Raw genomic sequence first — 12,824 nt, 5'->3', positions numbered from 1 at the left:
TTCAGTTGGTAGAGCACCGGAACTGTTATCCGGAGGTCACAGGTTCAAACCCCGCTCCAGTCAATTTCTTTGTTCAATTTGAAAAATTATTATTATGCACCTAAGGCCAAAAAAAAAAGTCTCCGGTTTCTGGTATGCGCGCGCGTCGCCGTAGCCATGCGCGTCGGCAAAATGAAAAAGTTTTTTTTTTCAATACAAGATGATGTCTCAAAACCGCTAAACTCACTGGTTTGACTGGAATCCTGCTGCTGCACAATTTTAACGTGTTTTTAGGTGGGGTGATGATCGAGAATAAGCTTTATGTGGCCTCTCTGGACTCCCATATATTTGCACTAAGTTTAGTCGGGCACCATTTGCAGTCATCAGCCGACATGTGAAGCAAAAAAAAAAAAAAAAAAACAGGTAAAAAAAAAAAAAAAGCCGCGTCGCCGCACCACTTTTGGGGCAAGCTCCATACCAGAAACCGGAGACTTTTTTTTTTTGGCCTAATCCCCTGTAGTCAGTTTCTCTTTCTGGTTCATTTGAAAGAAAAAGAAAGAATCGTATTAATAAAGTTTCCATTTCTACAGAGGCAATGGTACAAAAGTCAAATACAGTGGCAAAACGGTCAAAATGCTTGACTTTGTCAAGTACAAACCTTGAAACACACAGGCTACGAAGCAAAAAAAAACAAACATATGTATAACTCTTTTTCATAATTCCTGACTAAATTTTCCTTAAAAAATGGTTACGATGACTTGCTCCAACTCACTTGCTGCTGGATTTCTTGAGAGCTCGGACGTTGCTTTTCCACATTTTAAAGGCCTTCCAAATTCTACAGAGAAGAGAAAAAAGATTCTCACAATATGACCAGTACTTCATGTCCGCCAACAATTCCAAGTGTCAGGCCCAAATGTTGATTGCCAAAAGTGCTTGACAATTTGTCAATTTATGAGACCATTTCATGCTTGATACTTTAAATTTCTGAACACCATGTGACCATAAATCAGTTGGAAATGGCACATACTGAAAACAAACGTCGATATATTGACTTGACAATTGCAAAGGAATTCATACGGCAGTCAAACAGTCCAGATAGCAATGCAATGGTTACGGTGTTCGAATCATGTGCCATGGTACTTGGGTTCGAACCCCGATGGGAATCATGATGTTTGTGTTCTTGGGCAAGACACTTTACTCCACCTAGGAGTAGGAATGGGTACCCGTGTAGGTAGACACCATATTGCGCTGATCATGAGCTGCTGCAGAGAACAAAGTGGTCTCATGGCCTGATGAACAGGGGTAATATTGTGTAGCACTTTGAGACCTTTGATTATTATAAAATGCAAGACTTCCCTACCCAAACTTACCGAAATTTGACAAAGACAGGTAGATCAAAGATAGCGTGGAAGAGACGGCGTTCATACAGCCACTGCATTGTGTGAGTTAACTCCTCATAATCTTCATCCTCACTCTCTTGAATGCACTATTCAAATACAGTAAAAGACGGGAAAGTATGGGCATTTCATCTTTATCATCCATCCATCACATACATAAGTACCATCTGAATGGTTTTCTGACAACAAAGGAAATATCTCATGCATGCTAAATCTAAGTTTCTAAAGTCAATATAATTACATTCCCCCCCCCCAAAAAAACTTACTTTACTTTACAGAGTATGTTAAAAAGTCATCCGAGCAGTCATAATCAATTTTGAGTGACGGAGTCACGGAGAGCTCCCTGACCTACATAAAGCAGGATTGACTGGCTGCGACTGCTTACTGTAACTTAATAAAGCCTTGCCTTGACTATAGGCAATTGATAAGTCATCTGCACCTACATGTACCAGTACCTGCTTTTGTCTGTTGATGGAATTTGACTAGGAACATTGTATACAGGAAATGTGATCTGACTGTTGGTGACTAGCCCATGTATAAAGGCATGGCAGGGGAAGAGAATTATTATTTTTTTTTTACTGTCTGTGATTGCTCAGACAGCAGGAGGGTTTTAAATACCTGCAACTGAAATTGGGTCAGTCTTAAGTCACCACAAGTCAATCACAAGACATCTACTCTCAAGTCAAAAGGCTATTCGATGGAGCTGTGACAAAGGCATTCCTTTTGTCATTGTTCATCCCATGTCACCTCACTCCTGATTTACCTTGTGATTAACTTAATCATCACTCTAAGGGACATGAGTCAATCACAAGTCATCCTATCCCAAGTCAAGTCACAAGCTATTCAAAAGAACTCTGACAAAGGCATTCCTTTGTTATTGTTCATTCCCTGTCACCACACTTGTGATTTAACTGGTGATTACACAAGTTAATTATCACTCTGGGGGACAATGCCTGGTATCGCCCCATGAGTCCATCACATCTCATCCTATCCCAAGTTACATATGTAGCGTGATATGAGACGGAGGGAACCCCTCCCCTCCTTTGTGTTGGTCAATGTATTACCGGAATCTCAGGAATTCTATTGAGATATTTGGGGGTTTGCATAGGGAAAAGGGAGATTGGGGGTACCCCTTCATCTCATTTCTTGCTGGGAATACCAAATTAAGTCACAAACTATTCAAAAGAACTCAGATAAAGGCATTCCTTCTTCCTGTTCATCCTACATCACTGTTTCATTGTTCATCCCAGGGGAGCAAATGTAGTGCAAGATGGGACGGAGGGACCCCCTCCCCCTCTTTTGTGTTGGTCATTGTGTTACCAGAATCTCAGGAATTCCTCTGAGATATCTAGGGTGATGTGTTAGGTAACAATATAGTCTAGGGTTTGCAGAGGGTATAGGGAGATTGGGGGGTGGGGGTGCCCCTCCGTCCCATATCGTGCTGGGTATACAGGGGAGCGCCGTGGTCCAGTGGTTGCGATGTTCGACCCGTGTGCAATGGTACTTGGGTTTGAACACTGAGGGGGAACATGGTGCTTGTGTCCTCGGGCAAGACACTTTACTTTAACCACCCAGAAGTACAAATGGGGGCCTTTGAGGGTAGAGACCAGACTGCGCTGATCTCAGCTACAGAAAAGTGATCTCATGCCTGATGAACAGGGGTAATAAATGTGAAGGACTTTGAGACCTAGCTTGGTGGAAAGCGATTTATAAGCGACACACATTATAATCTGACTTGTGATTGACTTGTGACTGACTCGATTACAACTCCTGTGGGACGATGCGTCATGTGCGACTGCAGTTTCACCCACTGCACGACACCTACCAGGGTCACAGCGGTAGCACTGGCCGTAAAGTACATCCTTGATGTCCGGGCTTCCTGTGGTGACACCACCTGCAGGCTGTAAGGGTTATAGCGCCCCCTAGGGTTGTAACGATCGCGGGGGAGTGCGTACACAAACTCACCAGGATCCTCTGGTCTTCCAAACAAATGCTGCATCAAGGGGTTTAAGAAAAAGGAAGAATTAAAAAAGAGAAAAAAGAACATGTAAAAGACAGCCTGAAAATATACTTAAAGCACTCTAATACATTTTTATCTACAGGGTTCAATCTTTATGCACATGTTATGGGCCCCTTTTGCTCTTGTTTATAAGGATGCTGTTATTGTTGTTATTTGTTGTTAAATTTATTTTTTTTCTCCTTAAGGTTGAAGAACATTGTCACAACCTCATCAAAAAGTTGACTGAATTTCTAATAGATTTTGTCTCCGGTTTCTATGTTGAAATGAGATGCAAAAAACAAAAATAATAATTCGGTCATTTTTTATTTGCATCTTATCAATGAAATTTAAAATTAATGGATGAATTTCAAAATTACACAAATTACCAATTTCTAATGAGAGTTCAGGACAAGGCTGTCAGTGGTAAGCGTATGATATTGGGAACCTTTCCTTTTTATTTCCAATTCCAATTTGAAAGTTGTCAATCATTTTTCTATATGTATCTTTTTTTACTGATAATGGTTTGGGGAATTTTTTTAAGAAATTTGAAATATTAATGTGAAGATAGTTATTTGTGTCATCAGAAAGGAATAGAGGTAAGAGTACTACATGCTACATAACACAAGAAAGAGTACTACATAATATAAGAAAAGTGTATTGAGTTTTTTTTTTAAACCCTTGATGCCGGTATTAGCTGCACTTTGAGTGGAATGTGTACAATGTGCAGGCATTTGGCCAATGTTCATGAATGAATGCGGCGGCAATGCGGCCACAGCGTTCCCTGGCTCATCGCCCTTCACTGAACTGCAGTCACAGCCGTCAGCTGGCGTAAGGGGCTAATAGACATGGTGTTATTGGAAATGTTTACTTCTCACAGAGAACTAAAAACAAGTAGTTTGTGAATGAAGAAAAGTAACTTCAGAGAGTGGAATGATACACACTGTGTCAACTAACAATGGCCTTGTCCAAAAAAATGGACATTGTGTGTGGCTACAACTATGCTCTGAAGTGCATCAATAGCTAAATACCAAAGTGGTAGCCACAAGACACGGCCCGACTAGTGATAAAAAGAGACACTACACTCATTTGTCTACAAACAGTGAAAGAATCTACAAGGATAAGGATATCTACAGGATGGACTGATTACCAACTTATAGGACCTGACATACATACGACTGCCCCCCTTCCCCCCCCCCCCCCCCCCCGCCCTTACCGGTACATGTATGTATAAGATGTACGAGCATACAAATATGAAACCAAAAAAAGCAGTCAAGCATTCTGAAACTTTTACTCAGTGACAAGACATTTTCAAATATTTAAGAATGTTTTGTATGAACTTGGCAAGACTATCCCATCCTGAATGCAAATAGAGCTTTGGCCAATGTACCGTTATGTGTAATCTACTTTGGCAAGCTGGTACTTCTACAGCCGGTTCATACTTCATGTGAATGCGAAGCAAATTTGACGTCAAGAAGCATTTGCTGCAAACATAGAGAAAGGAATTCGCCACATGCTGCATTTGTCTGCGATCGGTCCTAATACTTTCAGTGATTCCTCCATGGTGCCCACACATTTTATCACAGTACAATGAAATCTCAGAGATGAAATAAAGAGTTACTAGATGATCACACTTCAACACATCACAAAATCAAATCTGCAGTGACATCAACCGTGATATGGTTTACGAGGAATACCGTACCTTTTGCTTGGATTTGAGCTGTGCCTCAATACTATGCTGAATATTGGAAGGAGAAGAATTGACGGTGTTCACAAGTAAAAAAAACAATCTTCATGGAATATGTTGCGAGCGAGTATTAGTTTACGAGTCTTACAATGTTCAACTGAAACCTTCAAACATTTAACTATGTAAAGTCTTGGGACACACGGCAGAAATGGGCCACCTGACGCTCACGCGCCACGGGTATGTGTGCATTCATAATAAGTCTCGCATACTTCACGCTATATATGTGCAAACCAGTACGCACATGCTGTGTGTCCCGTCAATGGTGCTCTCGAACGTGGTTCTTTCTCTTGTTCGTGCATGGAGCCCATAGCTTAGAAATCTACATAGTAATAATAAGTTGTTTTTGCAAGTGCACTCTCTAGGCAAAGAGCTGATACAGTGATTTGCTGGTATGGGGAGCTTTTGTGCAGGGGGGGGGGGGAGACTAAAGAACAAAAATTCGGGGGTTAAAGGGTATAATAAAATGTTTTGTTTAAGTTATCTGAAAAATAGTCAACAAGTGCAAAGGCACTGTAACTCACAAGCTTGGGGAAACCTAGAGGGAGAAGACAATGAAGAAAATGTTCTGTTTAAGAGGTGGAGGAAACCATATCAGGGTGAGTTGGAGGGCGTGATAAGTACCGGTACCACCGCACCAACCTGACTCACCAATTTTCTGAAACTGAAAAATTTGAAGATATTGTCTCAAGTTGTTGACTTTTGCTGGAAAACAGGTGGCAAAACAATCGCCTATTGATTAAGCAGATGGAAAATCCCCGGCTGAACCAGGATCAAAAATTGTTGAAAACACCTCCAATTTTTGTCTCAGAAACCCTGCCAGATGCAACAACATGCAACACTTGTCAAAAACAAAGCCTGAGGAATGTAACAAGATCCAATATGTTTAAAAAAGGCCAAATTTGCTCAGAGGCTGTGGATACAACAGTGGTATTGTTAAATGGGACTCACACGTTCTCAGTTTTGGCATTTTACACACTGGTGTCAATGGCCAAATGCAAGGTCCCACAGACTTTTACAGATACTGCACTGCGCTGCATCAGGCAGGGTTAGGATTAAAGCAAATCTGAAAGCCGTATTTCCTGTTCTAGCCCCCATAAGATCCCTACCTTGGCTGGTTCCAGCAACCTGTCTTCAATGCCTATCATCTCTGCCTTGACCGTGGGTCCATGTCTTGGTAAGTCTACCACCAGCTCCATGACACCTCGCATCCGCCGCAGATGATATGTCAAGCTGTCTATATCTGGCGCTAGGAATCCAATCGGAACAATTCACAGAATCAAACTTTGTTCAGATCTGGACTTTTGTAATTTATTTGGTAACTCAGTTTTGATTTGCTAAGTTATGAGCATTACATTTGTTAAGCTTATATTTGTGTTGATCTACTAGTTAACTAAACTTGTTGTTGGGTATTTCGGGCAGTATGGGAATTTCTTCAAATATTTTGTGATTTTCATTATATACCTAGTGCTCAAATGAAAGGAGACACAGGTTTATGTACACGCAGGGTGCAATTTATCATGTGTACTTCGCATCATACACCTCAACCAGTGTGATCTGAAACACCGTGCCCTCTGGAGACATGCACACAATAGGGAACCAAAGATTGTATACTTCTCCACAGGGCAATTTCTATAGATGAATACATCTCCACAAGGTTTTCACGAAATAGATATATGGATTTTACTCAAAAACTAGGATTTTCCAAGGCATGTTGATCCGTCGCAACAATGAAATGTCTCCACAAGGATACAAATTTCAGTATGTTTGCGCATTCAATGTGTCTTCCCCAAGGAGCTCTCACGAGTCCAAAGACTTCTCAATTCATAACATGGAATTCACCCACATATTTATATAAACACTGAATACTCAGTGTTGTCCCGAGTGATTGTGTCAGAAAATTTACAACTACTTGGGTAGGACTCAAACCAACGACCTCCTGCTTACTAGTGCAGACATCTTAGCAACTCAACCACCGAGCTTACCGGGGTCAGTTGGCTGGTTCGAATCTGATTTAGCAGTGGGTACCGCACAAAACTATTCATAACATGCCTTTCCAGAGTAGATTGCGAATTTTTTTCACACAATATTTCAGGACAACACAGAGTATAAGTCTCTCTCAAATGATGTCACTGCCTACAGATTGCCATGTGCATCGGCATTTTGGGAGTCGAATTTTCCTGACGTGCATCAGCCGTGCCGTGTTTCATGGCCTAGCGGTTAAGAGTGTCATGGCCTAGCGGTTAAGAGCACCGGACTCATGCTCTGGTGTTTCAGAGGCAACAGTGGCGTGGGTTAGAGCCCGGGCCCGGACACTTGTGCCCTTAAGCAAGGCACTGAACGATTATTGCTTCGTCCTTCGGATGGGACATTAAGCCGGAGGTCCCGTGTGTTGTATAAGGCCTAACACACGTAAAAGAACACTTAACGCTAAGAGAAGGGATTTGCCCCAGTGTTTCTGGCCTCCTAGTTATAAATACTCCCTTGTGGAAGTCCTTAAGAGAAGAACCAACCAAGCTTCGAAGAAATTTTGAGCTACATGCGTGTTTTTAGAACATTTTGCACACTGCGCACACACACACATGATAGCGTTGAAAACGCAGTTGTAATTTTTCTACAGAGATGGCTGTCTATGAGAGAGGTCTATACATATTTAAATCACCACAAGGAAAAATTGTATCCAGAAGTGGACACCTACCTGTGTCATCAAATTTGTTTGTCTTCAAGTACATAAACACCATCCTCGGGTCCTGCTTACGGGAACCGGAGGGGGAAGACGGAGGTGAGGGCGAGTCACCCAGGTCAGAGGTCACCGAGGGGTCAGGGGTGAACTCTTTCTTTGTGAGCTGCATCAGAGGTGAGGTAGGGGCAACGGACGTGCCGCTGGCAGCCCCGGGTACGTCCAAGTGGGAATGGGAGATTGCTGGCTTGTGCACATCGCGGAACTGTATTTCCTCTGGGGCGATCCGTTCTGGAGCACTTGTTGGTTTGACATCGGAAGGAGGTTTAGGTTCAATTTCACTAAAGCAAAAAAAATAAACAAAAATAACAATGAATACAAATTATTATTATTATGGAAAACTGTACCTATTGGGAGACATTTCCATATATTTGTGCACACAATATGATTTAGTAGGTTTTGTAGGTTTTTTTGTCGAACTTTATAATTCATAGTAAAGTACTGCGAAACAGATTTACTCATCACATTCTACCATACCTATCATACCAAAAATATATCCCGTCCCAATTTTTCAAAAAAAATGATGCGGGCACTTTTTGCCCCCCCCCCCCCCGATGGCTTATGATCTTTTCCAAAATATCGACCACTTTTGTGCAGCATTTCCAAAATGGCAAGGATGCTATTTTTTTTAAAAAAAATTTACCACTTAAGACTGGAATTTAACCTCACAATGGCTACACATTCATGTTCACGAGAATCTGGTACATTATATTTTACATGGCCTTACAAATACCAGATTATTGCAATATGTGATGAAATCAAACTAGGTTTTGCCCTTCACTGACGTATACACACTGTATACTCAGTGTGTTACCTCCCGAGTGAAAGTTGGAAAAAATACACACTGAGGTAACACACTGAGTATACAGTGTATAGTCAGTGAAGGGCAAAACCTAATTTGATTTACATCACCCCGACGCAAAAATTCCATCTTATGAATAGTTAATGCGGTACCCGCTGCTACTTCAGATTTGAACCAGCCAACCGATCCCGTTAGCTCGGCGGTCGAGGAGTAAGACATCTGCACTAGAAAGCAGGAGGTCATGGGTTGGAGTCCCACCCGAGTGATTTTTTAACTTTCACTCGGGAGGTAACACACTGGGTATACAGTGTTTATACGTCGGTGAAGGGCAAAACCTAATTTGATTTAAATCACCCCGACGCAAAAATTCCATCTTATGAATATGTGACGAATTGTCATACCCCTATCATTCAACAGAATAACCACAAGAACTAAGCTGTGTCCTAGATATTTGAATAAGGCTGGAAATTACACACGCACCTATGGCAGTGGCTGCAGCCACTTCCCATAGACACGTGTGTTATTTGCAACAAGGCCAAATAACTCGGACAGGGCCTTAGATTCAGTCTTACGATTTGTTTGGCTTCTGCTGCTTAGTCTCCTCCTCCAGCAGTGATGACTTGCTTCCTTGTCTCTTCATGTGGATCCTGGCATGGTCTCGCTTATACAGGGTGGTCCGTAGGGCGCCCCCAGGGGCTGGGACTCTAGAGGGTGGGGGGTGCGGCACCGCTGATAGATTAGATGTTCCCTGAAAGAGAAAGAGAAATGTCTGTGATTTCTAATGCATCCCTGAGACATCGCACAGTAAATTACTTCCTTATAACTGGGTAGCATGGGTGGCTTGTGCGTAAAGCGCTCGCCCCTCACCAAGGTGACCAAAGGTTCGAATCCTGGCCGCGGATCGCATGTGAGTAGAGTTGTGCGTTGGTTCTCTCCTGTGCCACGAGGGTTTCTCTCCGGGCCCTCCGGTTTTCCTCCCTCTGGAAAAATCAAACACTTTCGATCTCAGGCTGTGCTCCGTGGTCATATATGGGTCGATGTGGCCGGCAGCCATAGGCACCTTTACGTGCCAGCGGCCCGACCACGTTGTAGCCGCGTCCTTCGCAATTCAGCATGCCAGCTGCGAGTAAGGATGATTAGCCTCCCAAATTATAATTATTATTATAACTGTCATGCCTGTTACACCCCGCACTGCTCCAGAACAACAGAGCACGCTTATATTATGGATTTTTTTTCATAAGGGAATAAATACCATGTAATATTATGTAGGCAAGGTTCAAAGACTTTCAAATTTGATTTACTTGTACATGTAGGATTAATCCTAACAATCTCACAAAATGAACACATTATATTTTTGAACGCCAAATATAGAGTACAGTCCTTCCACAACCCAAAAGCAGAGGGAAATTTATTAGTTGGAATTTTTCAGTAGAGCAAGGATATAAATCTTTTTGTCTTTAGATGAACTGAGACTGAAACGTCAATGGCCAAAATGCTAAAGAAAAAACAAGAGAATCACTTTGAAATGTTTAGCAAACGTCAGGTCATTTCTGCATCCAGTCTGCTCGCTTCTATAGTACTGTAGTGTTACAAGTACAGCCTGTCTAAAAGAAAATGGTACAATCGAAAACAATTTTTTTTTTTCAATATTAAATCTCAACATAAGTAAGTCGCTTTGAGCATCACATTAAAGAAAAAAGACCAGGCTTTCCAATACTTTTTGTTTCATCTCATTTGCTTTTGTCAATCCAGAGATAACTCCAGTTTACTGCGGAACACAAAAATTGAGTTTGTTTCTTTTGCCAAGTTGCAATCTTTTGTGAGCTTCAAGACAGCATGGCACAGTACTCGAAACAACTCTGCCCGTGCATAAAAGTGGCACAAAATCGATTTTGGTGTATTGCACTAAATTGATTATATCTCTGAATTGACAAAAACAAATAAGATCAAACAAACACTATTGGAAAGCCCAGTCTTTGTTCTTTAATATTATGCCAAGTAAGAATGACTTGTTTTGAAATTTCATATTTAACAATTTTTTTTTCTGATTGTACCATTTTCTTTTGAGACAGGCTGTACATCAAACTATAACATCATAGATGGAACAATGCCAACTGTAGTTAAAATCTTCCAAACCGAAGTTGGGACTTCCCGGACTATACTTGGGACTGTCTGAAATATAGTTGGGACCACTGCTATAGTTGAGACCATTGCTATAGTTGGGGGGGGGGGGGGGGGGGGGGCAATACCAATGACTTACATTGACTCCGTTCTGTGTCTTCCTGTTCGGGATACCAGCTGGTCGAATAGTCTGGTACACCTGGGCATCCTGTGGTCGATCGTACAGCCTGGCTTTTAGGTCAAGGCCCCGCCTCTGTGCAGCTATAGTCGCCTGGAAATACTGCGGGGTGCCGGCAAACTTCACGGTCTTAGACGTTGTTGTTCCGTTCTGTCTGGATAAGGGTTCCTCTTCATCGGTACTCGGCAGTAAGTGAGCCGGTGGGGATGCGCTCTCCAGAAACGCAGCCGAGATGGCATCGAACGGCGTCGTCTGTAGCGTGGCGGGGGCACTCTGCGCCGGCCGGGATCCCGTGTTGGGAGTCACAAACAGCTCGCTGACGTTCTGCGGTGAGATGTCATTGTAGCCCAGGTCCATAATCGGTTCAGGTGAGCCACCTACTCCAGACTCTGATGTCAATTCAGACTCGGAATAGTGTGGGGAATCCATGGCCTTGTAGTGAAATAGTCACTCTGTAAGCAAGAGAATGCAACAAAAATTTACAATTTTTGTTTCATATACCCCCTGTACATGGCCTATATACAGGGGAAGCCCTAATGTGAGGCACTTCAACTTTACCTAAAGTGTTGGAAAATATCTTTAGTAAATTCCCTTAGTAAAATTTGCTTTGCTAATCATGTGATCAATCGTTGACCTTGAAATTAAACCTAAATGTCAACAAAATTGGCATCCGCAGCTCCGCGCAGTATTCGCTATGGAACGATAAATGGTAAATTCCATTTTTCATCCAAATTGTAAGTAAACTTTAGCCTCAATCTTAATCATCGATCTCTACTTGTGTCTCATGGTGGCGTATTTAGTAATTCTGTGGCTGTTTTGAGGGTGAAATCTGATGTTTTTGTTGGCAAATGGTTGGGTGGTTACTTATTTGTCCAGGTGACCAATTGAAGTGCCCTGTGATTGGTCTGTCTCATGCTAGCCATGAGCTAGTCTAGTTCCCTGTTTCCATTATCCTTCAGACTCCAATATTTTTAGGGGGCCCAGGAAACAGTCTAGCCTAGCCAGGAGCCATGCACTAGTCAATTTTTCCTGAATTCAAAATGGTAGCCTCAAACAAGGCGTGTGTGACAAGGATGTCTCCAGACTGCATGCAGCACGCGCCTGCATTATCGTTGATTGATCGCAGGTGTATTAGAATGAGCAATAAATGCCGGAGAACATTGTTACAGAAAGCCAGGGTGGTTTTGTTATGTTTTTGTTGGAGGGGTCATTTCAAATATATTTGTCCATGTACACGTACTTAAAAATATAGCCACGTTATACTAAAGTAATATTGCATGTTTCTATTTTTGGAGAATCTGTTTAAATTTGTAAAATGTTATGTAATTGGCACATGGTTGATTTTCAGCAAAACAATAATTCTCGAACTCTTTCCATGCATAGGATTTAACTAGGCCTAAACTTTTTAGATTTTCGACAAAAATATATTATAAGATTTGTGGGTTTAATTTATTTACCTCAAATTTTCAATTATGAAAAGATTTAAAATATTTTGTATGAACTTGTTTTTACCAAAATCGAAAGAACTTCATTTATTTCATATTTAAACAAACGTGTACTGTGTAAGTAGTAACAATGTCGGATGGCAAACTAAAGTTAGTTTATCAAACTAGAGACCAAAGTTGTGCACATAAACTTATCCTTTATTCAACAAATCGATCCACATTGTTTTCAGAAGTAGGACACAATGGAGACTCTGTAGAATGACGTTTTCCGTTCGTGCGCGAATTATGGGAACGAAACTTTCGTGGCAGCCAATATGACTCATCTGCAGATGACGACGTTCTTGGTGCTTCCTTGACATTCAATATTGTTCAAATTATTTTTCCATGTAGTTTAATAGCCATTCTTAGTTACAACATTAAAG

General features: G+C 41.7%; 1 protein-coding gene across 4 annotated transcripts in view; it reads right to left on the bottom strand.

The window, feature by feature from the left end:
• The window catches only part of LOC119741650 (dynein heavy chain 6, axonemal-like), a 126,775-nt gene that overhangs the window by 112,010 nt on the left and 1,941 nt on the right, over nt 1-12,824 (bottom strand). For 3 of the 4 annotated variants that reach the window (XM_038217483.1, XM_038217484.1, XM_038217486.1), the window contains exons 2-9: nt 10,919-11,409; nt 9,231-9,406; nt 7,815-8,137; nt 6,226-6,365; nt 5,075-5,110; nt 3,202-3,369; nt 1,350-1,465; nt 752-814 (exon numbers count right to left, since the gene is read on the bottom strand). In XM_038217483.1, coding sequence (XP_038073411.1) covers nt 752-814; nt 1,350-1,465; nt 3,202-3,369; nt 5,075-5,110; nt 6,226-6,365; nt 7,815-8,137; nt 9,231-9,406; nt 10,919-11,386 — 1,490 coding nt within the window. In that variant the 5' untranslated portion in view covers nt 11,387-11,409. The remainder of the gene's footprint in view (nt 1-751; nt 815-1,349; nt 1,466-3,201; nt 3,370-5,074; nt 5,111-6,225; nt 6,366-7,814; nt 8,138-9,230; nt 9,407-10,918; nt 11,410-12,824) is intronic. The other variant, XM_038217485.1, reaches the window with a different exon arrangement.

The sequence above is a fragment of the Patiria miniata genome, unplaced genomic scaffold (assembly GCF_015706575.1).
Source record: "Patiria miniata isolate m_02_andy unplaced genomic scaffold, ASM1570657v1 HiC_scaffold_5, whole genome shotgun sequence".
NCBI lineage: Eukaryota > Metazoa > Echinodermata > Asteroidea > Valvatida > Asterinidae > Patiria > Patiria miniata.
Note: the sequence above shows the minus strand (reverse complement) of the source record. Positions and strands in the feature narration are given on the sequence as shown.